The sequence below is a fragment of the Malassezia restricta genome, chromosome III, assembly GCF_003290485.1.
Source record: "Malassezia restricta chromosome III, complete sequence".
Classification (NCBI taxonomy): domain Eukaryota; kingdom Fungi; phylum Basidiomycota; class Malasseziomycetes; order Malasseziales; family Malasseziaceae; genus Malassezia; species Malassezia restricta.
In genome coordinates this window covers 424,410-449,536 of record NC_040195.1, presented here as the reverse complement: position 1 = coordinate 449,536, position 25,127 = coordinate 424,410, and the positions used below count along the sequence as shown (strand labels likewise).

The 25,127-nt window shown below is 52.7% G+C and overlaps 21 protein-coding genes across 21 annotated transcripts; 11 read left to right on the top strand and 10 right to left on the bottom strand.

Annotated features, from left to right (window-relative positions):
- MRET_1879 (NADPH2:quinone reductase) lies at nucleotides 1–990 on the bottom strand (the record flags this gene model as incomplete). The annotated part of the gene is made up of 1 exon (XM_027628506.1): nucleotides 1–990. One exon carries the CDS (start codon nucleotides 988–990, stop codon nucleotides 1–3), a length of 990 nt encoding a protein of 329 aa, XP_027484788.1.
- A 75-nt stretch (nucleotides 991–1,065) lies between these two features.
- MRET_1878 (conserved oligomeric golgi complex subunit 3) lies at nucleotides 1,066–3,147 on the top strand (the record flags this gene model as incomplete). Its single annotated transcript, XM_027628505.1, has 1 exon — nucleotides 1,066–3,147. The coding sequence occupies one exon, from the start codon at nucleotides 1,066–1,068 to the stop codon at nucleotides 3,145–3,147; it is 2,082 nt and encodes a 693-aa protein (XP_027484789.1).
- Nucleotides 3,148–3,166: 19 nt separating this feature from the next.
- On the bottom strand, nucleotides 3,167–4,865 carry MRET_1877 (pre-mRNA cleavage complex 2 protein Pcf11; the record flags this gene model as incomplete). The annotated part of the gene is made up of 2 exons (XM_027628504.1): nucleotides 3,167–4,504; nucleotides 4,545–4,865. The coding sequence occupies 2 exons, from the start codon at nucleotides 4,863–4,865 to the stop codon at nucleotides 3,167–3,169; spliced, it is 1,659 nt and encodes a 552-aa protein (XP_027484555.1).
- A 388-nt stretch (nucleotides 4,866–5,253) lies between these two features.
- MRET_1876 (large subunit ribosomal protein L9e) lies at nucleotides 5,254–5,942 on the top strand (the record flags this gene model as incomplete). Its single annotated transcript, XM_027628503.1, has 4 exons — nucleotides 5,254–5,361; nucleotides 5,392–5,730; nucleotides 5,771–5,850; nucleotides 5,891–5,942. The coding sequence occupies 4 exons, from the start codon at nucleotides 5,254–5,256 to the stop codon at nucleotides 5,940–5,942; spliced, it is 579 nt and encodes a 192-aa protein (XP_027484715.1).
- A 483-nt stretch (nucleotides 5,943–6,425) lies between these two features.
- Nucleotides 6,426–6,831, bottom strand: MRET_1875 (large subunit ribosomal protein L37e; the record flags this gene model as incomplete). The annotated part of the gene is made up of 3 exons (XM_027628502.1): nucleotides 6,426–6,595; nucleotides 6,639–6,700; nucleotides 6,794–6,831. The coding sequence occupies 3 exons, from the start codon at nucleotides 6,829–6,831 to the stop codon at nucleotides 6,426–6,428; spliced, it is 270 nt and encodes an 89-aa protein (XP_027484721.1).
- Nucleotides 6,832–7,280: 449 nt separating this feature from the next.
- MRET_1874 (large subunit ribosomal protein L30e) lies at nucleotides 7,281–7,714 on the top strand (the record flags this gene model as incomplete). The annotated part of the gene is made up of 2 exons (XM_027628501.1): nucleotides 7,281–7,558; nucleotides 7,657–7,714. The coding sequence occupies 2 exons, from the start codon at nucleotides 7,281–7,283 to the stop codon at nucleotides 7,712–7,714; spliced, it is 336 nt and encodes a 111-aa protein (XP_027484573.1).
- Nucleotides 7,715–7,968: 254 nt separating this feature from the next.
- MRET_1873 (G1 S-specific cyclin) lies at nucleotides 7,969–9,468 on the bottom strand (the record flags this gene model as incomplete). The annotated part of the gene is made up of 1 exon (XM_027628500.1): nucleotides 7,969–9,468. One exon carries the CDS (start codon nucleotides 9,466–9,468, stop codon nucleotides 7,969–7,971), a length of 1,500 nt encoding a protein of 499 aa, XP_027484545.1.
- A 728-nt stretch (nucleotides 9,469–10,196) lies between these two features.
- MRET_1872 (cell growth-regulating nucleolar protein) lies at nucleotides 10,197–10,783 on the top strand (the record flags this gene model as incomplete). Its single annotated transcript, XM_027628499.1, has 3 exons — nucleotides 10,197–10,369; nucleotides 10,398–10,419; nucleotides 10,448–10,783. The coding sequence occupies 3 exons, from the start codon at nucleotides 10,197–10,199 to the stop codon at nucleotides 10,781–10,783; spliced, it is 531 nt and encodes a 176-aa protein (XP_027484549.1).
- Nucleotides 10,784–10,856: 73 nt separating this feature from the next.
- On the top strand, nucleotides 10,857–11,960 carry MRET_1871 (uncharacterized protein; the record flags this gene model as incomplete). Its single annotated transcript, XM_027628498.1, has 1 exon — nucleotides 10,857–11,960. The coding sequence occupies one exon, from the start codon at nucleotides 10,857–10,859 to the stop codon at nucleotides 11,958–11,960; it is 1,104 nt and encodes a 367-aa protein (XP_027484550.1).
- Nucleotides 11,961–12,071: 111 nt separating this feature from the next.
- Nucleotides 12,072–12,590, top strand: MRET_1870 (putative transcription factor; the record flags this gene model as incomplete). The annotated part of the gene is made up of 3 exons (XM_027628497.1): nucleotides 12,072–12,210; nucleotides 12,240–12,535; nucleotides 12,570–12,590. The coding sequence occupies 3 exons, from the start codon at nucleotides 12,072–12,074 to the stop codon at nucleotides 12,588–12,590; spliced, it is 456 nt and encodes a 151-aa protein (XP_027484553.1).
- Nucleotides 12,591–12,609: 19 nt separating this feature from the next.
- MRET_1869 (calcium/calmodulin-dependent protein kinase kinase 2) lies at nucleotides 12,610–14,082 on the bottom strand (the record flags this gene model as incomplete). Its single annotated transcript, XM_027628496.1, has 1 exon — nucleotides 12,610–14,082. One exon carries the CDS (start codon nucleotides 14,080–14,082, stop codon nucleotides 12,610–12,612), a length of 1,473 nt encoding a protein of 490 aa, XP_027484263.1.
- A 93-nt stretch (nucleotides 14,083–14,175) lies between these two features.
- Nucleotides 14,176–14,906, top strand: MRET_1868 (N-alpha-acetyltransferase 40; the record flags this gene model as incomplete). Its single annotated transcript, XM_027628495.1, has 2 exons — nucleotides 14,176–14,585; nucleotides 14,612–14,906. The coding sequence occupies 2 exons, from the start codon at nucleotides 14,176–14,178 to the stop codon at nucleotides 14,904–14,906; spliced, it is 705 nt and encodes a 234-aa protein (XP_027484262.1).
- Nucleotides 14,874–15,090, bottom strand: MRET_1867 (mitochondrial import receptor subunit TOM7; the record flags this gene model as incomplete). Its single annotated transcript, XM_027628494.1, has 3 exons — nucleotides 14,874–14,895; nucleotides 14,924–15,036; nucleotides 15,067–15,090. 3 exons carry the CDS (start codon nucleotides 15,088–15,090, stop codon nucleotides 14,874–14,876), a joined length of 159 nt encoding a protein of 52 aa, XP_027484502.1.
- A 124-nt stretch (nucleotides 15,091–15,214) lies between these two features.
- MRET_1866 (translation initiation factor 3 subunit F) lies at nucleotides 15,215–16,147 on the top strand (the record flags this gene model as incomplete). Its single annotated transcript, XM_027628493.1, has 2 exons — nucleotides 15,215–15,328; nucleotides 15,356–16,147. 2 exons carry the CDS (start codon nucleotides 15,215–15,217, stop codon nucleotides 16,145–16,147), a joined length of 906 nt encoding a protein of 301 aa, XP_027484501.1.
- Nucleotides 16,148–16,175: 28 nt separating this feature from the next.
- MRET_1865 (tRNA (guanine-N7-)-methyltransferase) lies at nucleotides 16,176–17,129 on the bottom strand (the record flags this gene model as incomplete). Its single annotated transcript, XM_027628492.1, has 1 exon — nucleotides 16,176–17,129. One exon carries the CDS (start codon nucleotides 17,127–17,129, stop codon nucleotides 16,176–16,178), a length of 954 nt encoding a protein of 317 aa, XP_027484500.1.
- Nucleotides 17,130–17,246: 117 nt separating this feature from the next.
- MRET_1864 (NADH-ubiquinone oxidoreductase 12 kda subunit) lies at nucleotides 17,247–17,539 on the top strand (the record flags this gene model as incomplete). Its single annotated transcript, XM_027628491.1, has 3 exons — nucleotides 17,247–17,280; nucleotides 17,312–17,481; nucleotides 17,510–17,539. 3 exons carry the CDS (start codon nucleotides 17,247–17,249, stop codon nucleotides 17,537–17,539), a joined length of 234 nt encoding a protein of 77 aa, XP_027484499.1.
- A 61-nt stretch (nucleotides 17,540–17,600) lies between these two features.
- Nucleotides 17,601–18,016, bottom strand: MRET_1863 (prefoldin subunit 2; the record flags this gene model as incomplete). Its single annotated transcript, XM_027628490.1, has 4 exons — nucleotides 17,601–17,684; nucleotides 17,713–17,845; nucleotides 17,870–17,960; nucleotides 17,989–18,016. The coding sequence occupies 4 exons, from the start codon at nucleotides 18,014–18,016 to the stop codon at nucleotides 17,601–17,603; spliced, it is 336 nt and encodes a 111-aa protein (XP_027484517.1).
- Nucleotides 18,017–18,157: 141 nt separating this feature from the next.
- On the top strand, nucleotides 18,158–21,085 carry MRET_1862 (26S proteasome regulatory subunit N2; the record flags this gene model as incomplete). The annotated part of the gene is made up of 1 exon (XM_027628489.1): nucleotides 18,158–21,085. One exon carries the CDS (start codon nucleotides 18,158–18,160, stop codon nucleotides 21,083–21,085), a length of 2,928 nt encoding a protein of 975 aa, XP_027484513.1.
- Nucleotides 21,082–22,224, bottom strand: MRET_1861 (threonine aldolase; the record flags this gene model as incomplete). The annotated part of the gene is made up of 1 exon (XM_027628488.1): nucleotides 21,082–22,224. One exon carries the CDS (start codon nucleotides 22,222–22,224, stop codon nucleotides 21,082–21,084), a length of 1,143 nt encoding a protein of 380 aa, XP_027484505.1.
- A 107-nt stretch (nucleotides 22,225–22,331) lies between these two features.
- Nucleotides 22,332–23,300, top strand: MRET_1860 (tRNAThr (cytosine32-N3)-methyltransferase; the record flags this gene model as incomplete). Its single annotated transcript, XM_027628487.1, has 1 exon — nucleotides 22,332–23,300. One exon carries the CDS (start codon nucleotides 22,332–22,334, stop codon nucleotides 23,298–23,300), a length of 969 nt encoding a protein of 322 aa, XP_027484503.1.
- On the bottom strand, nucleotides 23,295–25,049 carry MRET_1859 (transcriptional activator SPT8; the record flags this gene model as incomplete). The annotated part of the gene is made up of 1 exon (XM_027628486.1): nucleotides 23,295–25,049. The coding sequence occupies one exon, from the start codon at nucleotides 25,047–25,049 to the stop codon at nucleotides 23,295–23,297; it is 1,755 nt and encodes a 584-aa protein (XP_027484170.1).
- Between the last annotated feature and the right edge of the window lie 78 nt (nucleotides 25,050–25,127).

Sequence of the window (25,127 nt, the reverse complement as noted above, 5' to 3'; positions counted from 1 at the left end):
CTAGGCCTCATCGGGACTGGGTGGAATGCGGATCAGCAGCTTGCCTGTAGTAGTACGGCTCATGAGCTCTTGTTGGGCTTGCTGGACGCCTTCGGCGCTGAGCAAGTACTCGCGCCACACATTGGCGTGGACCTTGTCGCTGACCAGCAAGTCTAATAGAATGCCACTGAAATGCTCGTATTCTTCCTGTGTATTGAGGTAGCCATAGAGCGCAAAGCACATAAACTTGATATTTTTTGGCCTTAAAAGGTGCACTGGCAGGGGATCAGGCGCGCCACTCGACTCCCCAAATAGAATCAGTGATCCATGCTGAGCCAGCACCTCGAGGCTCTGGTCTAAAGTCGACTTGCCCACCGAGTCATATACAACGTTTACACCTTTGCCACTTGTCAACTCATTCACGCGACCAACGATATCGTCTTTGTACAACAATACATGCTCAGCGCCCAGCGTTTTGGCACGCTCAGCCTTCTCGGTCGTCGATGTGGTTCCGATCACATGCGCACCAAGCGCCTTAGCCACCTGAACAAGCATCAATCCGGTGCCGCCAGCCGCTGCATGTACCAGAACATAGTCTCCACGCTTGATCTGGTATGCGGCGTGCGTGAGAGTCACGGCTGTCAGACCTTGGAGCCAGGCGGCAACGGCCGTGCGCGTATCCAGCTCTTTGGGCAATTTGGTGACCTTGGAGCGCGGAGCGACGACACGCTCGGCGAAGGAAGATCCTGCTAATGCAACGACATAATCGCCTGGTTGAATATCTTTTACGCTTTCGCCGATGCGGGCCACCTTTCCACCGCATTCCTGGCCCAGCGTGAATGGGAGTTGAACGTGAAAATGACCCGAACGGAAGTATGTATCAATGCAATTGACACCTGCGATTTCCGGCTTAATTAGGACATCTTCAGGTCCAATCTCTTTGGGAGCAGAGACATTGTCGCATTGAATGACAGAAAGGTCTCCTGTTTGGTGAATTCGGATGGCCTTCATGGTGCTGGAACAGAGGGTCTTCAGGGGCTCCCATTTTCTCCACACATCCCACGCGCCACGCTGGTCGTTGGGCCCATGGCATCCAAGGCAGCGTCGCACTCTTTGGAGGAGTGGTTCTCAGATTATGCGCCGCTGACAGATGCTCAAAGACTTTCAGTGAGCGAGCTAAGTGCGTTCATCTCTGATGACGCTGAATCGTTCGCAGCGAACACGATTGCCCGCGACGACGCGGACTTGGAGCCAGATAGCACGCCCCAATCAAGCTTGTTCTGTTGGATGGCTTCCAAAGCACGGGGTAGAGAGCTGGCATCTCGCACAAACTATGAGCCTATGATAGAAGCATTGCGCACGAGTATGAAGGAAGTGGGGGCTTTAATGGATGGTGTGTGCAAGGCACAAGATTGCATGTCGCAGCTGCGTACTGGTCTGACCTACGTGCAAGATAACTCGTCAGAGCTTATGAAACACGCAAGCACAATGGTACAGGAACAAACCAATCTAGAGCATTTGCATGAGCAGATCATGCAGCGCCTACAGAACTTTTCCGTCCTGTCGCAAACTGCACCGATGCTGTCTGACACAGCCGACATCCAGTCGCCAGAATTTTTTGGCGCAGTAGAGCACCTTTGCCTTGCTTTACAGTCTATGGATGCGCACATGAATTATAAAGATGCACATGTATACCGTATCCGCATTGAAAACGCATTCGTGCGTGCTATGACACTCGTGAAACTGGCTTTCCAACGAGCAGGCACCAAGCTCGTGCAAGATGCGCCCTTGGACGAAATTGATGCGAGGGATCCTTCGTCTCATGATGTTCAGCGCGTGATGTATGCCTCGTTTCATGTATTGCACGAAAAGTTCCATGTGCACCTTGAGACACTGGCCCAGCAGGCACCGTCCAGTGAGGATGTACGTGAGATGCAGCGTGAATATGATCAATTGTGGATGCAGTGGCGCGTATCTCTGGTACAAGAGTATTTTTCCCGGACTCTGAAACAACTGCAGGATGTCGATCCTCTACCGCAACGACTCGAAAGCGCCGTGGATGTGGCTCAAGCATTGTATGTGTATGAAAAGAAGTTGTACTTGTACGTATTTTCTCGAAAAGCGACCGAGGCTGTGTCACATATCATGGAAAATACGGGCGACCAGCTTGCAAGATGGTTGTCTTCTCGTATAAATGCTTCAGCGACCATGGATGAGCTCATGCATCTGTGCACTACCACTAGCAAGTACCCAGATTCGGCTTGGTGGGAACCAGTAGTGCGAGACTTGAGTGTGCGGCTGGAAAAATGTGCTCTTCTACAGATCAAGGACAAAGTTGCAGCATTTAAACCATCTGCTGATGACTTGGACTATCGAGCACGTCTTAGCTTCGAGGATCAGAACCAGCGCGATACCTGGTATGCTCCCGTGCAGATGGTCTACGATATGTTGCATCTACTTCACGCACACATGTCGCCAAAAAATTTCATACATGTGTCTCTCCGAGCTATTGAAGTTTCTGAAGTCAAGGTACAAGAAGCATCGCACAGCATGCAGGACGGAAAGTTTGGAGGAGATGATGGTGATGTATTGGATGCTCTGCTGTTCGCATGGCGGCATTTTTCTGTGCTCCGTGAGCTTCTGTCTTTAGCAGAAAAACGGTGCGAATCTAAGACGACCTTTTCAACGGGTTTGTCATTAGCGATGCAATCGGTCTGGACAGTGGCAAGCGTAGCTACGGTCTCAAGCGACTTTGACGCTCTGCGTGATAAGTGCACGCATCTGGACATGTTGATGGAGCGTACTGTGCAAGATGCCGGCACTTTTTTGTGTGCTAGTCTGACACTGCCGCTCCAGATTTACGAGCAGCAAACAGCCAAGTCGCCAAGCAAGGCTCTTGCTGCGTGGCACACGTTCCAGCAGAGTCTGGATGTGAATCTAGACCTAGGCAAAGGCAAAATTCATGCTTATGTGCCTGTAAATGATCTTTCTACGCTCATACAAGCGACTTTGACACCATTGCATACTGCATATAATGCTTTCATTACGGGCCTACCGCTACTATCGGGCAGTGATCCAGACGATGTAGCCGCTGCGCAGCAGTTGCGTTCGCTGCCAACGGCAGACAAGTTGCAGGCTCAGCTTGCGCAGCGCTTCAAGTCTTTGTAGCTATGTATATCTTACAAGATTAGGGGGGCGGTTCTTCCTTGAGCATAGCCAAAGGTTTCTTGTGCGGAGGCAGGGGGGGAGAGGACGAGGCTTTACGTTTTCGCTGCACATCTTCATCGTCTTCTTCTCCTTGTTTGACATTCGTCGTGGAGCGAGCAGCATGGACGACTTCTGACATACTTTTGGCTGAATAGAAGCAACTAGCATGGTAATGATTGCCTTCGATGAGGACAGCGTTTCGCCATATCCATTCCTCCAAATCTTCGCTCCACTCACTTTGGAACGGCTCTTTGCAGATACGGCAAGTATGTGATGCAAGTTCAGAGCCATCAGGCACGGGCACATACGCATTAGCAATCTTGTCGCGCAGTGCTTGCTCGAATTCGGCGTCCTCACCTTCCCATCCAGGTGCACCACTCGCCCCAGGCATTACATCATCAATGCCACTCCGAATCCAACGCGATGCTGGATCGAACCATGCACGACTTTGACCACGGACTATACTTGCACGCGCACGACGGTTTTGCGTGAAATGCCAGTCCAAATGATCATCGAGACTGTGTTGTCCAGCCTCACCCTCAGGGTATCTATTGGCACATTGCCGACATGGGTGTGGCAAGTGCTCCTGCATGAGAATTTCAAGTTCAGGTGCGGGCCGAGATAGGTTGACGGTAACCATGCGCAAATCCAGTGACATGATGTAATCGGTATAGGCCTTGTCTTGGCTCTGAGTGGATGGCACAGATGTCGGGGCCGCAGTGGTAGTAGCCGAAGAAGGCAGCAATCCTGCCTTCATAAGGTTCGCGATGAGCTCAGAGGCCGATGGAGCGGCTGGCGCTGATGTGGGGGCCGGCGCTGGCACCGTTGGCACCGAAGCACTCGACATTTCATCCAGTTGCTTCTGTATGTGGCCAAGCAATTCAGCGGACACATCAGAGCCATTAACTTGCTCTTTGAGCTGACGCAATACATCATTTTGTTCTCGTGCGCGGGTATTGTGCGGTTCATTCGCCAAGTCTTTTGTGCACAGTGCCATGCGCCTTTCAATGTCAGCAATCACCTGAGATTTATTAGGTGCATTGGCTGCCTTGACAGGGGCACCTTGACTGCCATACAGGGAACGCTCGATGGCCTGTTGAGATGCGTCACCCAGCATAGGTCGGCCTCCAGGTCCTGCTTCGCGCCAGGTGGCTAGTAGCTCCTCCATGCGCCGGCGAGTGGGTTGATCAACGACGCGATAAGACTCCATGAAAAGAGTGGACGCTCGCGGCGCCCACAGCTCTGTGTAGGGCGACCCGATGTTCTTGCAAATCGAGTCAAGCAGGTAAAGCGCAGGTAGCCGAAGTGGCGGTGGCGCCTAAGGTAAGTACTCGATCTACATACTCAATCGTACGTACCATCATAATATGAGCATCCACAAGCTTCGCCACGACTGTGGACATGCGGTGCACATGTTCCTGCGCGATAAGAGTAAGATTTGTGATGATGGGCTTCGAGTTGAAGGTGAGCTGAGCAAGGTGACTTTTGTACATGGACTCGAATACGGCAGGGTTCGAGAGATCCGGTGGCAGAACTGGCATACCATAGGCGCTCACACCATTAGGCTGAGGCATGGCAGGTGCTTGCGGGTATGCCCCATAGCTGTACGGTCCAAACGCACCAGCGTACCCGTAACCCTCCGGCCGTACTTGGCCATAGCCATATGTGCGTGGATACATGGAACAAAAGTTTGACAATACACAACACAGCTAGCTATTTTACGTGTTTCAAAATGTGTCTCAAAGTGACAATCGACGAAAGTTACAACGGTGGCGCCCAACTGAGGGACACGACACCTGAGGCAACGTCAACGTCTACTCAATATGACACAGCGGACCGCGCTGCCGTCGTGTCGACGGTCGAGTTAACACGTGGTGTACACGTGTCGATAAAACTATGAAAAGTTCACGTGATGCAATGTGAGACAGGCGCACACCGTCTTACCTAGTTCCAAGCAGCAGCAGGACTCCTCCTCCTACCCATCTCGGCGCTTGTTCCAGGTGTGTATTACCGGCGTGCGCACGACGCAAGAGCTCTTATACTAACACAACAATAGAGTAATCCGCGATGCTTACCATCTACAAGGATTTGGATCTTGAAATCCCTGCCAACGTCACGGTTGAGCTCGAGTCGCGTATCGTGAAGGTCAAGGGCCCCCGCGGTGAGCTCCAGAAGGTATGTTTGTGACATTATTTAACAATACAGAACCTCCGTCATATGGCCATGGACTTGCGTCTTGTGAAGAGCCCCAAGGGTACTAAGCTGAAGTTTGTCGTCTGGCACGCTAGCCGCAAGCACCTCGCCTGCCTTCGTACGGCGAAGGCTGCTGTGGCTAACATGATCAAGGGTGTCACACTGGGCTTCCAGTACAAGATGCGTGCCGTATACGCCCATTTCCCTATTAACCTTATTCTTGCTGGTGACAGCAAGAGCGTCGAGATCCGTAACTTCTTGGGAGAGAAGCGTGTGCGTAGGGTCGAGATGGCCGATGGCGTCACGATCAAGGACGACAAGAACCAGAAGGATCAAGTGCTTGTTGAGGGTGTATGTATTTTGCTTGTTGAATGCTTGGCTAACATATTAGAACGACATTGATGCCGTTTCGCAAAGTGCCGCCATGCTTCACGGTGTGACGCTGGTCCGGAACAAGGATATCCGCAAGTTGTATGTACAAGCTATTTTTTATGGAAGCTAACCACATCAGCCTTGACGGTATCTACTGCACTGACAAGACTACCGTTGTCCAGGAGCTGTAAGCACAACCACCAAAAAGTACCCTGCCTGTGTAGAGGGTCGCATGGCACGCTGTATACAGGAATGTATCCTTGATTACTATACTGCACTATGTGGCATACATTCATAGTGATGCATGCGCATGTGATTTGAGAGGCGAAGAGTTGCTGCACGACCATAGCCCAACGAGCGCCCCATGGTGCCAAGCCGCACCATAAGAATAAAACTCCGTGCACATACATCGTTAAGGAGGTATGAAAGCTTTTTAGTCGTGCTGCGTCCAGCATCTACAAAGGCCCTAAAGTATATATCATCCGGATATAGCCGCACCATTACAGCATTCTCAAACGGGACGTAGCGTACACAAAACCTGCTCTGCCAAAAACATTATCTTTGGACAGATCCTTGGTTCAGTACAGCTACCCTGTAAAGAGATATCCAACATTTTTGTTAGCCATACATGACTAGCACATCAAGACCTTTATGGTAGGCAAGTATACATCTGCTTAAGCAGAGGCAGGCGTAGCAGTGCCCGTGCGGAAGCCGTTCTTGGCACGGCGAGGCACAGTCTTCAAGTAGCGCATGCGACCCGAGCCAGTAGTCTTCCGGCGGATAGCCTTCTGACCCCACTGGTAGTTCCGCGTCTTGGCAGATGGGTAGCCACAGGCAGCACAAGCTATCATGTGTTAGTATGCACACACTTTAAACAGACAACGTACTCTTGTGCTGACGGTGGAAGGAACGACGGTTGCAGCGACGGCACAGCGTGTGCGTCTTTGTGCTGATAGAGTTAGCATCTTCCAATGAAAAAAGGTGGAATGTGAGGGTGAATACACCGACTCACACGCAAACCACCCATCTCGAGAATACATACTGTTGGCGCTTACCCATAGACGTCGTACCCTTCGTCATCTGTAATAGTGTTAGATCCTGCTCTCACACGCTAGGCAGCATCATGAGACACGGTATACGAAAAAAAATACCGCACTCTCAAACAACGCCGCAACATTTACATACCTTCGGTTACTGACACTGGATGGTGAGGAACAGAAACCTAGGCGATCTTGTGCCACTCGAAGCCTGCGGCAGCTTGCGTGACCTTCAAGAACTATATCCGTCACGTGCCTGATCGAAAAAATATGGATCGGCCGAGAAATCGCGAGGCGTTAGGCCCCAGCTGGGAGAACTGCAAAGACTGCGCGGCACTTCGTATCTCTCACCGTCAAGCCACAAGTAGCTCGTACGTATCCTGGTGGTGTGACGACGTGTATTTCGCCGTATTGCTATGAAGCCCGGCGCTAATGCGCGACTATTCGTCTTAGCCCGACATAATGTGAGCAGCCGCTAACCCATTCCAGATCATGGCTCCTCAGACGAAGACCAAGAAGTCCAGCCAGGACAACATCAACTCGAAGCTGCAGCTCGTCATGAAGTCGGGTAAGGTTTCGCTCGGTCTGAAGAGTGCTCTTAAGAACATGCGTAGCGGCAAGGCCAAGCTTGTGCTTATTTCGGCCAACACGCCACCTCTGCGTAAGTCCGAGATCGAGTACTATGCCATGCTTTCGAAGACGGGTGTGCACCACTACCAGGGCTCGAACATTGCTCTTGGTACGGCTGCTGGTAAGCTTTTCCGTGTTGGGTACGTATAATTTGGAGCAGGTTGAGAACATGCAGCTGGCTCTTTGTATGCCTCAACCTGTATCTTCGCGTCGTACGGATATGCTAACATGTGTGCAGTGTTCTTACGGTTCTCGACGCCGGTGACAGTGACCTTCTGTCCACTATGTCGGCTTAAAAGGGCGACTGGTAATCCGCCCAATTTACTAGGAAGTGATGCTGTTTCAGATTAGGGGACTGTGTCACGCCGAGTCGCCTGCGACACTGGTCATTTTTTATATACTCTCCCGCAGTTGACAGGCACTAGATCGCTTCATGCAATTTATTTATGATTGCTGACAATCGTATGATGAGCACCTGACTACTGGAAAGGTGCATGCATTGATGCGCGTTCGAATTTGTGTCATGTACGTAGTACAATTGTTATGGGGACTATGTTGAACTCTCCGGGATTGTGGATTCCATTTCTACTCTTGCAGTCTTCGGATGCTTCGCCACTGGCCGCAGCTGAGCTAGTGACATCCATGAAGCTGTGACAACTGATGCCTTCTCGTTTGTTGTGATTGTCGTCGATACAGGACGGCCGGTTGGGCCGGCAGTCGAGGGGGCGAACCTTGACACATGTACAGGATTTTTCATGTTGACAGCATACACGCTCGGATCCTGGGCTGTGTGCAGTGAGAGAGGCGTCAATGGCATGCTGTTATCGTCGTCGTCTTCATCGCGAGTAATTGAGCGAGAAGGCGTCGAGAAAATCGACGTTACAGATTCGTTTGAACGATTTGATTCATTCTCGTCGTCACTAGAGCAAACTTCAACATGCATAGGTGAAGCTATCGCCTCCATAGCTTTCTTCAACTCAAGATGTTTGCGGAACCAGTCCAAAACAACTGTAGAGGCCTCAGTGTAATATGAGTAAGAATACTTCTTGATCAGGATACTAGAGAGTTCATTCAAATGATCAGCAATGAAGTTGTGAATTCGAGTCATGACATTCGTTACCAAAACGTCCAGTGGTTGTGGCTGTGGGCGTGAGTCCCGGCAGATGTGACGGGCGAAAAGCATTGCTCCGGCGGCCAGAGACGACGGTGGCAAAGTCAAAAAGCTTTCATGAAACAGAGTCACTTCCAGCAGAAACCTTGCCACGTTGTGGGTCGCAGGACTCGAAGGTGGTGCGCACGAATACTCGTAGCGTAGCCATGATTCGGCAGTGGGGTGTCCAAGCTGCCATCCAAGCGTAGAGAGTACATGGCCCTCCATTTGAGTAAATGCACTGGGATCGTACGCATTGCAGCACATCTGGCTCAGTTCCTGTACAGTTGGAACGCGATCCTTAGCATCTTCGAATTTGGCCGCAATTAGCAGTGCAGCACATCCGACCAATTGATAATGACGCTTGTAAACAATTCGCCTGGAAACATAGCGATCGACCAGATTCATCGTGAGGTATAAGGTTTCAGGACGTAAGCGGAACGACTGGTGAATTTCAATCAAAAAGTCGACAAGGTAAGGGCGCATGAACCAATGCAGCTCTGGCTGCATATTCATGAGCTCAACATTGGCCATCGTATGTTTCTCGAGCACATGCATGTATTCCAGAGCCTCCTGCTGATACTCGACTTCAAAAAGGATATTATCAGACGGGACTGGCTGTTGTCGACGAGACCTTATAGTGCCAGTCCTAGCGGGCGCCATCTGCTGGCTAGAATGAATAGGCATGAGAGTTGAATGACGTTGACGAGTCCTGCTTGCCGCTGTTGTCGTCACACCTGGTGGTATAGAAGATACACGGGTTGCCGTGCTTGTACTATTAGGAGGAAGTTGTTGCGTAGAAGACGTCACAGGTCCTTGACTGGTCAAAGGTCGGCCATAAAAACTGTAGCGGTTTGAGTGAGAGTAGAACCTCGAGAATCCTGCAAGTCCCTGGGTCATTATTATCGTCACCACTGGTATCAAGGATTACTAGACCAGAGAGAGGGAAAGGAGTGGGTAAAGGCGGCCTAGCAAGCAGTGACAACCAAGCAGGAGTGGCTATGAGCCAAGTGACGAGTTGTTTACCCCTGTTATATTACCCTTAGAGGGTGATAGAATAGACGATGAAAGGCATGCCCTGTGCGCCTTGCTTCAGTCTGTAAGGATTGGTACGGAGGGTTTGAAGAATGCGGAGGCTTAGACGTACAAGCTAGGCAAGGAACAAGAATTGCGCATGACTGGCCGCATAGCAACGCGCACATAGGTGAATGTCATTTCCTTGGGTTGTAACTTGGCTGCATGTCATGAAAAATGAATCAAATGCCAGGACGCAGGCAGGTCATATGCATATGTCCTAACCCTCCTGCATGAATCATGTAGTAAAAGTTGATCCCGCATGCCATTTGTTCACTGTTTTGCCATGTGCACGCCATGAAGATGGGGACACGGCATGCAGGTATGCCACGTGCATTCGATTTTTTGAGTCGATGCTGACTTGATGAGATCGAGCAATTCGATACTTCCTGCAAGGAGGCGGAGGCGTCCTTTTTTACTAACCCGACGTGGCGAGGATCGATCTAGGCCCAAAGGTGGAGTGATATGTCACGTGGCCAGCGATATCATAAAAAGTTTCAAGAGCCACATGGAAAACGCATAGGAAGAGGAATCATCCTGTCGCGTGCCACAAAATGGTGAGCTTTGTGTGTGATGGATGTGGCGATGTAGTAAAGAAGCCCAAACTGCAGCAGCATTACAACAGGTGTTTTAGCCCAGTTACTTGCCTTGATTGCAGCACTCAGTTTGGTTCACCAAAAGAAGCTCATTCCTCTTGCATGACGGAGGATGAAAAGTATCAAAAGTCGTGCGTATGAACAGACTGACATGTACAGGCTCTTTAAGGGTAAAAAGAATGTGAGTATATGCATGTCTAACTGAATAGCAGAAAAACTCTCAAGCAAATCCTCAGCCTTCGCAGAAACCTGAACATCCAGTAAAGCGGGCGGCAGAAGACCCTCAAGACTCCTTTGATAAACGGGCTAAGGCTGAGATGCCCATGGAGCAAGATACCTCGAGCAAAAGTGCCTCCAAGGAGCTCTCTCCCGCATTACTCAAAGCGACCGTGGTTCACCTTGCGAAGGCGAACAAGGCTATTTCTCTGTCTGATATTATCAAGTACCTGACCAAAGAGAAAGGCATGAACAAGAAAGACGTGAAAAACTATATGCTCAAGAAGGCATGCATATACTTGGAGCAGGACCGCTTGATCTTTGCTTAAACCATGTGTGGAGGGACAAAAATTATCGTGCTTGTACAAAAATAGTGTTTGGAAGTAGACACATCTATGGACCATGTGCAAACGTGACGGAGTGCGGACGCCAGGCGGACACGGTGCATCTCGTCGAAGAAACTCAAAGAATCGATTGAAGTATTCACCAGACCCCTTGTGCCTACTTCAAAGTCCTTCGCGAGGCGTTGATGATCCTGTCAACCTTCTCCAGCGAGACGTTCAGGATCAGTATTGGGAGTCCATTGTGAGAAAAATCCAAGAGCATGCAGATGTATATCAGGATGATGAATTAAATTTACCATGCAACAATGATGAACACGGTGTGCGGTGTCGCAACAATAGCTTGCAAGAGCTACTGCTTGGTATTCGCAAGCTGCGCGAGGGACTCGTGGCAAGCCATCGCATGGACCACCTGACTGTTCAAGTATACGAACTTACTGTATTTCTCTCGATTCTATGCGAAAACCAAGCGCAATTGGCATCCACTGTCTCTAGGCTTGTTCAGGAAATATATCCTGCTATACCCATCGGTACGGCTATCACCGAAGTACAGCGCCTGTACATCGGACGTGCCCGCACAGCACTGAAACGATATGAAGGGCAGACTCGAGACATGATTATGTGTGTATGGATGCTCGAACCTATTTATACACGCCGTCCTGGACATTGGCAAGAGTACCTGGAGAGGCGCATGTACATATTTCAACACGCGAGCGTTAAACCCAATATGTCTTTGACATTTGCACATCGCGTCTTTCACGCATTGAGACGTGGAATGTATCAGGATCTACAACAGGCATTGTGCGCGGATGAATTCGCGCCATGTATCTGGCCACGACTACTGGTTCTGTCCCTTGTTCCCATGGTACGCCTACAACATGCGCGTGTGTTGCGTAAAGCATACCTCCAGGTCCCCTTATCAAAAGAGGCTGTAGCCATGATCCAGCATACCCAAAATACAGGGTCGGTGCGCAATCAAGCGAGTGTGGAGTGGCTCGAGTCCATCATGTTATGTCAGGACCAAGAGCCGCAAGAAAAAGCTCGTGCTATCCTGTCATGTTTGGGAACGGTTCTTGGCTACGATACGTGGGATACCACGCTCGAACACCTCGCCTCGCGCGTGCGTCACTCGGATGGGGCTTATGCGTTAGCATGGCGAGCTTAACTAGCATGTGTAAAAAACAGGTCATAGAATCGCACCGAAGGCCACAACCCACGTGGCATGACTCCATCAGCGCCACCCAAGCGGTAGCGACCTTATTCTTCTCTCGTTAACATGTCCGCTTGGGATCAAACTGTCGTAATCGGACGAAAAGCCCGCCCTGGAGGCAGTGGCGGGGGTGGTGGTCCGCGTGGCCCTACAGCACTCGAGCGTGCCAAGCAGGTTGGTGCCGTCACCGCGAACGACCGCAAGGGTACGTATGCGAGAAGCTGACAAACCTAGTTGCCGCAGGCCATAATAAGGGTCATCAGGGCACCGATCACCAGCGCATTGCCAAGCTGGATCGCTCGGATGATGTTGCGCCGCCTCCGAGGGTGCCGCCCTCCGTCGGCAAGATTATTGGACAGACGCGCCAGGCCAAGTCCATGACACAAAAGGACTTGGCTGTGCGCATTAACGAAAAGCCCTCGGTCATCCAGGAGTATGAGAGTGGCAAGGCCATTCCTCATGCCCAGATTCTCAGCAAAATGGAGCGCGTTCTTGGCGTCAAGCTGCGCGGTAAGGACATTGGCAACCCCGTACGTGTGCATGCGTGGCGACTAACCCTGGCAGTTGGGCGGCCCCAAAAAGTAAAGGAGCATGTAGTTCACCCCTATGGTATTTGTTCGTTTGTATGCTTTGCCTTTGGTGATGATACATAGATCTCCGGCTCTTGGCAATCAGAGTCGTGAAACGCGTCCATCGTAGCCACGGGCGACAGGACCAGGGGTATAGCAGCAGCCCCTGAGGTGTCTGATAGCGGTGGGGTATCCATACTGAGCTTCCGACTATCAAGTGGTGTGGGCTCACTCGATTCAGTGCCGTCCAAAGTAGACGTGCTGCTATGCCGTGAACCGGCGCGCTTGAATTTGGACACGGCGCACGCTACAGCAAACATGCTGGATATGCGAAAGACCGCATCGTGTAAGTCTTCCTCCGTGACCTGATCAATAGCTTTGTCGTCTGTCAAAGTCAGAGGCGGCATGGGATCCCGGCCGTGATCTGTGACCCATGGATGCTTAAACATGTCCGGCACGCATATGCGATTAGGCTCCGCCTTGTCCAGCATGGAACGGAGCAGATCTTGGCACGCGGGACTGGCGCGGCAGTCCTTTAAACAGAGCTCGTCGTGCTGAATGGCTTCATAGAGTTCGAATAAGTCGTCGCGATAGAACGGGAGGCGGCCCATCAGTAGTGCATATAAGGTGATGCCCAATGCCCAGACGTCGTCTGAATACCCATGAGACTCGACGGCGCCGATATGGCACAGTTCAGGGCTCATAAAGGCGGGTGTGCCGACGGACTGGTGGACTAGATCGCTGCCAGACTCCCAGATCATCTTCGAGACGCCAAAGTCTGAAATCTTGCACACGAGTTCGTTTGACATGAGGATATTGTCAGGCTTGATGTCGCGATGCATGATTCCGTTGGCGTGCATATACTCTAGGCCACTAAGGATCTGGCGGAAGTAGAGGCGGGCCTTGTCTTCCGCGAGTCGCTCGCCCTGTCGACCTGGCTCAATGTGACACAGTGGTCCGCCTGCGCAGTATTCAAAAACAAGGAAGAGCTTGTCGTTCTCTGGATCGTCCAAAGCTTCGTAGAGTTGTACAACGTGCGGGTGAGACATCTTTTTAAGGATGGCCACCTCAGTCCGCACAAGGTAGAGCGGATCCTCTGCATCCATCGCCCGCATATTTCGTCTCATATGCAGCGGCAGATCATGGTGCCTCTTTTTCCGTAGACGGCGCTTGTCAAACTCTTTGATCGCGACAAGTTGGAGTTGTCCCTCTTCGTTCGTAAATTCACCCAAGTGCACCGTGGCGAACGTTCCATGTCCCAGGCACCGAAGGAAGCGGTACTGGTTGATTTTGCGCGAACCATCGCTCAGCTGAACGGACATGGCATGCAGTGACTCGCGGACCTGCCGCAAGCCACTGCTGCTGCTGCTGTGCCGTCTATGGTGCGACACTTTGCGGGGTGTCATCGGTGTTGATGGCACCAATGACACGGGCGGTGGTGGCAACGAGCGGCGCACCGCGGAATCTGGTTCCTCCCGCTGTCCGTGCGGTATCGACGCCACAGGCATGCTCAGTAGGGCGCAAAACCGGGTGGGTGAAATGGCCCCGGAGTGACTGCCATGTGAATTTTCGGTGGGGGCTTACGAATTCCCCCGACGCGCATGGCTGCAGCACAGCGCCTCGTGCGGCAGGCCCAGCAGTTGCGCAGTGCACAGCTCCAGGCATGCGTGAGCGCGTCGCCGAGTACACGCATGATTGTAGCGACGGCGTCCGAGCTCTCGCGGGACATGCATGAGCGCATTTTTGCGATCCTCGAGGCGAATATGCGCGGCATGTACGAGGGATTGGATGGATGGGACGCCTCCTTCAAGCGCATGGAGCTCCATCACCCCAAGTCACGATACCTGTTGGCCCTGCATGGCGACGATGTGCACCACCGCCGGTCACGGCGCATACATGGCCGTGCGCGCGGTCCCGTTCTCCAGGGCTTCGTGATGTGGCGCTACGATACGGACGACACGACGCCTGATGACCCTTTTTCTGAAGGCATCGTGGCTCCTGTCGCATACTGGTACGTGACAAAAGGCTCACCTTCAGCTACGAGCTGCAGGTAGCAGACGCGTGGCAAGGCCGAGGTATTGGAGCACACCTGCTCCAGACGCTCGAGCGCCTCGCATGGCATGCCCACATGCGCAAAACCATGCTCACAGTCTTTTACATCAACCAGCGTGCAAGATCCTTTTATGCATCTCATGGGTACGTCACGGACGCCACGTCGCCATCAAACGACGACGGAGAACGTCATCACTACGTGATCCTGTGCAAGCCACATCCCGACTTAGTCGACAAACGCGTCGAACTACGACAGAGGGCTGAGAATTCTGACGCGTGAGTCGATAAGGTACATACTTAAGAAGGTTGGGGCGCGGCTGGCTGCTCATAAAGCCGACGTAGATCACGAATGGGACCCAGCCATAGTGCACGATGGTCTTGGTAATGTCGACTAGACGGACGATCCGCTCCTGTACGGTCAGGCCACCCATGCTGCTTACCTTTGTGTCCTCCGAAAGCGCCATCTTGGGGAGTGGAAATGGGGGGACGGTGCGAGGGAAGCGAACGAGACGCTTACCGCAGCCAAACTCCACGTGGCTAGGATCGGAAGAGGGCCAGTCGACCACATCTTTTTTCTTGACAACGGCAATGACGGCAGGCCTAGATACATTTGCTGCCCCGTCGGCTCTGCATCTCAACTTCCCACCAGCGGCTTCGGGCGTCTTTCACTCGCGCTCCATCGCATGCGTTAAAGTGCACCCCGTATGTATTTATTTTGCTGACGCCTAGGTGGCTCTGTTTTCGATCCTCGATCACTTTTTGCGTCGCGACGCGTCGCAGCCTCGCGTCGTGGGCACACTGCTTGGTACACGCAGCGAGTCAGAGGTCGAAATCCGCAACGCATTTGCCGTGCCGCATAGCGAAAGCCAGGACCCATGGCAGATCCATCTTGACGCAGAGCACCACCGCCGAATGCTCGACTTGCACCTCCGTGTGCGTCCGGAGGAAGTCGTCATTGGATGGTATTCGACCAATACGGAGCTGAACTCGAACAGTGCACTAATTCAGGACCACTACTCGCGTGAAACGGCGCCGCACCAAGCAATTCATCTCACGCTTAATACCAATGTGGCGGACGAATTCCAAGGTCTCGGTGTGCAGTGCTACGTAAGTTCGCTGCTCGGTGCGACAGTCAAGCCAGAAGATTGCGCATTTCTCTCGCTCCCTACCAAGTTGCTCTCTTCGACGCCCGAACAAACGGCTCTGCGGCATTTATCCTCGTCCTCTTCACAAAACCTCACAGACCTCGATGCCCTCAGGGCATCGTTGCAGGAAGTGCACGCCAAGCTCGATCGTGTGCTCACATACGTCCGCCAGGTGCTTGCTGGAGAGATCGAGGGCGATAAGGCCGTGGGTCGCTACTTGAGCGACACGATTGGTGTCGTGCCTGCCGGCCTCGACGAGCCGGTGCTCGAGTCACTCTTCCAGACACATCTGCAGGATGTATTCATGGTCTCCTACTTGTCCAAGATCGTGAGTACACAGGCCGAGATGTCATCACGCCTTTCACTCCTCACATAAAAAGCTCTCTCTCGTAGGGTGTCTATGTTCATGATTCCTCGCCCACAGGAGGATCGTCTCGCCGCACAAACGCGGCGAAAAACTTGTCGCCTTCATTGCGTTCCACTTTGCGTCCCTCTTCCGTGCTGTACATCACAGCATCTACGCAGGGATCTTGTTTTAGCGCGTCATCAGGAATGCGCTCAAATAGAGGAAAGTCTGTCAGATGCTTGACCATCCATTCGTGCAGATCGCGCACATCTGTGACAGTGTATACGATACCTCCAGGTCGCAAGACATAGGCATACTCAGCTAACAGCGTGGGCGAAATAATGCGTGCCTTGTGCTTCCGTGCCTTGAAATGCGGGTCAGGAAACAGGAAAAAGATCTTGGTGAGCTGTCCCTGTTCAAAAAAGTTGGGCAAAAACTTCATAGCGTTGGTGCGTATAACACCAATGTTTTGGTAGCCGCCAGCCACATGGCCCGCCTGCTTTACAAGGTACTCATTTTGGCGACGCTCTTCAGAATCTTCGTCCTGAGCGTCTGCCGCAGGCTGCACCTCCGCCTCAAGCTCTAGCTTACCTTCTTCACTCATTGTTTTTGCTTGTTTGTGTGCCAAACGCAGAGCATGAATCTTGTCGTGCACATACTGTGTCACTTGCGCGCGAATTTCCATACCCAGCATAAGCGTGTCGGGGAAAAGAGGCGCTAGACGCATAAGCAGGCCACCAAAGCCACAACCTACATCCGCAAACTCGACCTTTTTCTGAACAGGTGCATCCCGCGCACACATCTCGGGAAAGTGGATCGACCAGTCCATGTCGCTCGGCTGCGCTGGGTACATCAACGAGTGGTCAGAGAATGGGTTGGCGTGCGCACGCTGCCTATACCATCGCTTCTGGGGAATGACAACACGCCCTGAAATTACATTTGGGTGCGTCGCCTCTTGCTGACGCAGCACACTTGGTGATGCGTCGCGTCCACTGCGCTTGCGCTTACCCATAGGACGCGATCGTAGTGGGAGTCTCGCAGATGGCAGGGCAGCGTGCATGCTTGTCGGCCGAGACATCTCATGTCCACCGCTCAGGCGGCGGTTAGACGCTCGTTCAAGACCGCCGATATGAGCTTGAACCTGACGCCGGAGAGCACGGCTGGTACGTAAAAGCCTTTAAGCTTATATCACAGCTACAAGGCAGAAGAACGAAGAAGCTATTCGAGAAGAATGGATTAAGGTCATGCAGGTCCGTCTCGTGCATGACGAACTGCAAAAGTGTCACCGTGCCGAGGGTGAAAACCACTACCAGGTGTGCGGTCCGATCGCCAGAGTGTACAAGGACCTGCTCAAGGAAGCCAAGGCACGTTCAAAGAAGCTAACACGTACAGGTCAAGGGCTACCGCTCGATTGATGCATAGACACATACTATCCAGATCAACGCTTTCTATGATACATGCAACGGTTAGCGCACGGCTACGATTATTCAATGTCACGCTGAAAATCCAATAGTTCCTTTTCCTTCAGCTTGTACTGCTTGACAAGCTCAAGCAGTACCTTGGTGAGCTGGTGTGAGGTTGTGAGTTGTACGTACACCGTCCATGGTCGTTTGGAGTGTGCTGAGCACATCTTTGACCGTGCGTTCCACAAGTACACCACCAACGAGACGGAAGCATGTGCGTTCTGGTTCACGCTCGTATACTTCTGCTAGCGTTTTGACAACAAGGCTGGCGTTAGTCTTTAGAACGTACCGATGCTCGTCCGCGTCGCTCTCAATCTCGCCAATTTTTTCGACTATCGTCTGCAATTCGTTGCGTCGCTGCTGGATCTTGGCAGTTTTTTCTAATCAACGTAAGTGCACACAGCATACCACCATCAATCCCACCTGGAGCCGACATGCTCGACGTGTTCCTCAGCCAGATTGCGCGCTGGAGGCGCTTTGTGAGGCCTTTGCATAAATCCCAGATTGGAGGCCGCGCGTCGCATGGAGCCGATCGACTTGAAACAACGTAGCCCCCAACTTGACCACTAGAGCCAAGATGGCGGCCCCATTAACGTCTGTGGCCGGTATGATGGCCCTCCTAGATGAAAAAGACGTCAAGTTGCAGGAGTATGCGCTGCAGAAGCTCAACACGCTTGTGGACCGTTTTTGGGCCGAGCTGGCTGATTCGCTGGCACGTTTGGAAGAACTGTATGAAGACGAGGCTTTCCAACAACGACACCTAGCAGCACTAGTCGTTTCCAAGATTTACTTTTACCTCGGAGAGTTTGATGAGGCTCTAAGCTTTGCGCTAGGGGCCGAGTCTTTATTCGACGTGGACCAGCGCAACGAATACGTTGAAACTTTGGTGTCCAAGGCGATTGATCAGTACGTGGTGCAGCGCAGCACACCTGGTTCGCCTGAAATAAACGCCAACATCACTTCTATCATCAACAAAATGATCACACGGTGCATTGAAGACCGCCAATACCACCAAGTTTTGGGTATAGCCCTCGAGGCTCAACGCCTCGATGTGATCGAACATGTGTTTAGCACGACGCAAGACAAGACATTGCTCACATATGTTCTGGAGATGGCCATGGGCGTTGTGAATGCAGTAGAGGTGCGTCGTCAGGTACTGCAATTGCTAGTGAAGCTCTTCCTATCCCTGGACGAACCTGACTACTTTTCGACGGCTCAGTGCTACGTGTACTTGAACGAGCCACAGCCGACATCCGAACTGCTGCGTACGCTGCTCCAGCGCTCTGATAAGGATGATCGTGCTGTGCTTGTTGCATACCAAACCGCGTTCGACCTTGTCGAGAGCGCAACGCAAGACTTTTTGCATCATGTTCGCTCTGAGCTAGAAAAGATGAAGTTTGACCAAGAAGCTCCAAAGCAGCAAGTTATTTCGATCTTGAGTGGTACAGAGACCATCCGCTTGTATCGAGACTTTTTGCACGACGCAAACAACGCAGATTTGATGATTCTCAAAAACACCAAGGATGCCTTGGATGCCCACTACAGTGCATACCATTCGGCTGTCAGCCTGTCCAATGCTTTCATGCTTGCAGGAACAGGCAGTGATCAGTTTTTGCGCGAGAACCTCGATTGGCTTGCCAAGGCCTCCAATTGGAGTAAGTTTACTGCTACGGCTGCGCTGGGTGTCCTGCATCGCGGCAGTCTAACAGAAGGCCTAGACATTCTTCGCCCCTATCTCCCGCCTGAAAACAATGCACCATCCAGCAGCGTGTACTCAGAGGGCGGAAGTTTGTTTGCCCTGGGTCTGATCCACACCAATCATGGTGAGCCGATCCTTGAGCTGCTGACCAAGACACTTCGTACCAACACAGCCGAAGTTGTTCAACATGGTGCAGCGCTGGGTTTGGGTGCAGCCGGCATGGCTACCGAAAATGAAGAGGTGTACGAAGAGCTGCGTACGGTGCTTTTCTCGGACTCGGCTGTGAGCGGTGAGGCAGCTGGTTATGCGATGGGACTAGTGTACCTCGGCACAGGCTCAGCGCAGGCTACGGAAGAAATGTTACAATATGCTCAAGAGACGCAGCACGAAAAGATCATCCGTGGTCTGGCGATTGGTATTGCTCTACTGCACTATGGCCGTGAATCGGCAGCGTCGGAAACAATTGACGCCTTGCTTACCCACAAGGATGCGACACTGCGCTACGGTGGTGTGTATACCATGGCTCTTGCGTATGCTGGCACAGGACACCATGCATCAGTTAGTCGGTTGTTGCATTTGGCCGTGTCAGATGGCAGTGACGATGTACGTCGAGCCTCCGTCATCGCGATCGGTTTCCTCTTTTTCCGTTCGCCCGAACATGTCCCTGAGCTCGTGGAGTTACTAAGCGAGAGTTACAACCCGCATCTGCGCTATGGCGCGGCGATGGCCCTGGGTCTCGCTTGTGCTGGCACAGGTCTGGATTCGGCAATCGACTTGCTCGAGCCCTTGACCAAGGACACGGTTGACTACGTGCGTCAGGCTGCCTGCATGGCGCTCGCTATGATCTTGATTCAGCAAAATGAACAGCTGAACCCACGTGTGCAGGTAGCTCGCACAACGTTCGACAAGATTATTTCGGATCGGCACGAGGAGGCCATGGCCAAGTTCGGTGCCTCTATTGCTCAGGGTCTGATTGATGCAGGTGGCCGAAATGCGACAATTGGACTGCGTGGTCGTGGTGGTAGTTCCAACACGTCTGCTATCGTTGGTATGGCTCTGTTTACGCAGTACTGGTACTGGTTCCCGATGGCGCATTTTGCCTCGTTAGCTTTTACGCCAACAGCCATGATCGGTGTGACGAAGTCGCTCGAGCTCCCTGCACTCGAATTTGTGTCGCACGCTCCTCCAAGCTTGTTTGCGTACCCGCCGCACCTGCAGGGTCCGAGCGAGAAGAAGCCTGAGAAGGTCGAGACGGCCGTGCTGAGCACAACGGCCAAGTCGCAAGCTCGTCAACGCACCAAAGAGAAGAAGAAGGCGGCTGCTGATTCGATGGACACAGATGAGGCATTGAAGCCGGAGGAAGAGGAGCCTGTTCAAGACAAACCACAAGAAACAGCTAAGGAACAACCGAAAGAGGAGCACCTGCCGAATGGATCGCGAGTGACGCCCTTCCAGCTGAAGTACGTGACGCTGCCACCTGAAGCGCGATACACGGCCCTGCGTCCATTGGCCAAGCAGACTCTGCACGACCTCAGTTCGGCGCGTGAATTGGATATGTCGGCTACGGCGAGTCGGGGTGGTATCTTAATGTTGTACGACCGAGACCCATCTGCGCCATTTGTGCCTGCTAAACCCAAGCCTAAAGAGGACGAGGCCATGGACCATGAAGCAGCAGCTAAAGCTCTGGCTGCCACGTCAGACGACGACAACAATAAGGCACAGACAAGTGTGAAGCGCGACGATGACAACGAAAAGCAAGAAGCGCCGTCTACACAAGATGTTGAGATGGACGAGCAGGCCCATTAAGTAGCAAATAGGCAAGCCAGTCGCTCAGGCAAGTCGTGATGAGTGAGATAGTGTATGACGATGCGATGTGTCCCCATCTGAATAGGGGGGTCCAAAGCGGCGGCTCGTTGACGAAGCGTCTCGCCGTCGATACCCGCAGAGGTGACATCAAAGAAAACCATATTGGTTTCGACAGGCAACGTGATTGTGACGCCGCAGTCCTGCAGTCGTGCGGCGACGCGGCGCGCGAGTGAATGTGTCTGACGCAGGCGTGGCATGTTTTCATGCAGTGCAGCATGTGCCGCAGCAGCTAGGACTCCTGTCTGACGCATCATGCCGCCGAACAATTTTCGGTGCAGACGCACAGCGAACAAAGTATCTGTGGGACCCACGAGGATAGAGCCAACGGGGGCTCCAATTCCCTTGCTGAGGCATAAACTGACCGTATCAAAAGGACGGCAAAGGTCGGCGAGAGAAATGCCGGTCTCGGCCCAAGCATTCCACAGCCGTGCGCCATCAAGATGCATGATTATACCGCGTTCGTGCGCAAAGGCACTGATCCGTTCAATTTCTGATTGCGGAAATATAGTGCCTTGTAAAGTGTTTTCAAGCGAAATGACATGCACATGTGTGGGCATGTACGGGTCCTGCGATTCGCAAAAAGGTGCAATGTCCTCCAGAGTCAGATGATGTGTGTTGTGGGGTATGACGGGCACAGTGGTTGCGCGCGAATGGTACGCAATACCACCCATCTCAGATGTGTGTATGTGTGATCGCACGTCGCATAGGATCGATACAGGCACGAGCGTGGGCCGCGTGTGTACATGCAGAGCTAGTTGGTTGGCTTGTGTGCCACTAGGGAGAAAGAGCGCGGCCTCCTTACCCGTGAGCTGCGCCACGGCATCCTCAAGACGAAGCGTGGGCTGATCTGTGCGGTATCCCTCGTCACCGCATACCGCCGATGCCATGCTAGTACGCATTAATGCACTCGGTAATGTCACGGTGTCACTAATCACGTTCCAAGACACTTGTGCATAGGCACGCTGGCGCTCGTCGTCGGTAGGCATCGGTGGCGCGTCAATCATGGGTGCCGTTTCGACAGGGTCGCTTTCATCTGCATGGTACCGTGGAACTGGCGCCGAAAACAGGCTTCGGTACATGGACACAGGGAATTGCCACTTTATGCATGTGTGGTTGAAACGGTAGTGGGCAGTTGAGGGAGCCAACCAGAATCGAGGAGTGCATTGGGCCCTTTTTCGTGCTTAGCATGCATCCGATCAAAGCCACATCTTCGGTGGTGCCTGTAGATGATACAGCGTGTGATCACACGTTCGGATCACGTACGCTAAATGAAGATGATGATGTATGGAGCCATAATGCGTGGGACCATGTTGTGCCGCCACAGGAACATTCGAATATGGTGGAAGAATTGCTAGCAAAGCAGGCTGCGTCACGCGTCAGCCACGAGGACGCAGCAGTGTACCACGCCAATCCTGCCGCGTACTGGGATACGTTCTACTCGCGGCACGAGAACCGGTTTTTTAAAGACCGCAAATGGCTCCGCCTCGAGTTTCCGGAGCTCATTCAAGCGACGCAGCCAGATGCACCGCCTACCACGATCGTGGAGATGGGATGTGGTGCAGGCAACACTGTCTTTCCCCTTTTGAGTATGAACCAGAATCCAGCATTGCGTCTCGTTGCGTGCGACTACGCGCCACAGGCTGTGCAAGTCGTCCGCAACCACCCGCTGTACCAGAATCAGCAGACGTGTGAGGCCCACGTCTATGATCTGAGTGCTGGTGCTCGAGGCGAAGTTGAGCGCCTTCCGCCCAACGTGCAGCCTGGGTCTGTCGACGTGGTCGTGTTGGTATTTGTGCTTTCGGCGTTGCATCCTGACGAATGGAAAGCGGCCGCGGAGAATGTGTACCGTATGCTAAAGCCCTCAGGTCTAGTGCTACTGCGTGACTATGGGCGGCATGATCTTCCTCAGTTGCGGTTCAAGAAGAATCGTATGCTGGAAGACAATTTCTACGTGCGCGGTGATGGGACGCGCGTATACTTTTTTACACCCGAAGAACTCCTGCATATTTTTGACGCTGCGCCTCGTGGCACTCATACTCATGAACGCTTTGCCACGCAGCAAATGGCCATCGACCGACGGCTCCTAGTGAATCGAAAAGAGCGTAAGCAGATGTACCGTGTGTGGATGCAAGCCAAATTCCAGAAAGCTTCATAACGCTGAGATCTCGTGCATGAGAAGTGTCTCGGTACTGGACGCGAACCATCCGCGGTCGCCCGAGCCCGTCATGAGGAATCGGGCGCACGGATCCATCAGGATATGCGAGATCATACCACCATGGTGTCCTGCGACGATCTTGAATGGCACTTGTCCTGTGGCCTCCAAGTCCCACAGACGCACGTTATCAAAGGAACCACAAACGATGTGTCGATTGTTGGGCATCACTGCCACCGAACTGACAGGTCCACTGCCTCGCGGTAGACGCAGAGCACGAAGATAAGCAGGTGCAGCCCCATTCTGCGACCGAGAGCCTGGGTTGGACGTAATGTCCGGAAGCATACGGACGTCCCATTCCTCCACCAGCTCATTCCGACGTCCAACGTAAATCTTGTCGCCCGTGTGGTTCCAGCAGGTGCCGGTACACCAAGGCGGTGTACCATGCGGAAGACCCAGAGCCCGCACGCCATGCTTCGACTTGGTATCTACACGTCGATCCCATAGCATAACTTGACCGGACAGTGTGCTGGTCAACAAAATATCTTGGCTGAAATCACGCAGGTCCGCGTCATAATGCCACGATGTATTCATGGATCCAAAGAGCGGCTTGGGTAGGTGTGACTTTGGTTCTGGGGCCCGTACATCGGATGTGGGTTCGGACTTGGATGGCTGGCCAGGCAGCGAAATCGAGGCACCCGTTGATTTGGTGTCAGCCAGACGAGGGGTATCATGTCGGCCAGCAAACGGCTTTTCGTCCGCATCATCATTATCTGTGTCGCCTTCCGCATCCTGATCAGGAGCGTGAGAGTCCGACGTCGGTCCATCTCGCTCGCCACCAAAGAGAGAGTCATTATCTCCCTCGGCGTCTGTGTCATGTTGGGCATCGTCAGGCGCTTGCTCACTGAGTGTGCGATTCAACTCTTGCTCCAAGTCGTCATCGATTGCATCAACATCCATGGCCTCTGGTGCTGATGGATACAGCGCTGCATCAGGTATGGGTTGTTCGCCCGGCACGTACAGCGGACGAAACGCGATATTGGATACCTGGCCTGTATGTCCATCAAAAGAGCGCACAATTTGTCCTGTGTTGAGATCCCATTGGTACACGCCGCGATCCCAGCCGCCACTAATTAGATGCTCCTCTGATGGATCAAGTTGAAGCGCAGACACGGCATCTGTGTGCTTGTGAAGCACATGTCGGATAGATCCTGCTCCATGACGAAGACCCCACAAGTTAATGGTGCCCGATTCACCACCACTGACGCCCCACAGAGCTTCGCGTTGGCACGCGAGGCTGTGAACAGCACTCAGGGGCGCCTCCGCTGCAGAAGTGTCAGGATCAGCTCCTCTTTCGAGATGGGAATGACCCCACCACGTCATAAGCACGCCAACCTTGGTCACGCCCTCGACAAAAGAGTTCCTCAAGTTTTGCGTCAGCATGTTGTTGCCATTCATACTTGCAGGCAAGTCATACCATCGTATATAGCCATCGCTTCCACCTGATAATAAGATCGACGAGTCTTTTGAGATCGACATAGCATGTATGTGGGCACCGTGCAGAGCCGCACCCACAGGATCAATAACGTACCCCTTCCGGGTGTGGCGTGCCTCTTCCGACGGATGAAAGTGCGCATGCCGGCTCTTGACCGCCTGTATGTACTCTTCCATCGTGTGCATCTCTGGATATGCTGATATGGCATCATTTTTTCCCTCTTGGTCAGATCCGTGCGAGTCGGGTGGTTGGTCCATCCCTTTTCACACGCCGCCGCCCTACTCTCTGGCGGCGCTCACGACGTTGTGGGACACCTCCACGCCCAAGCGCTCTGT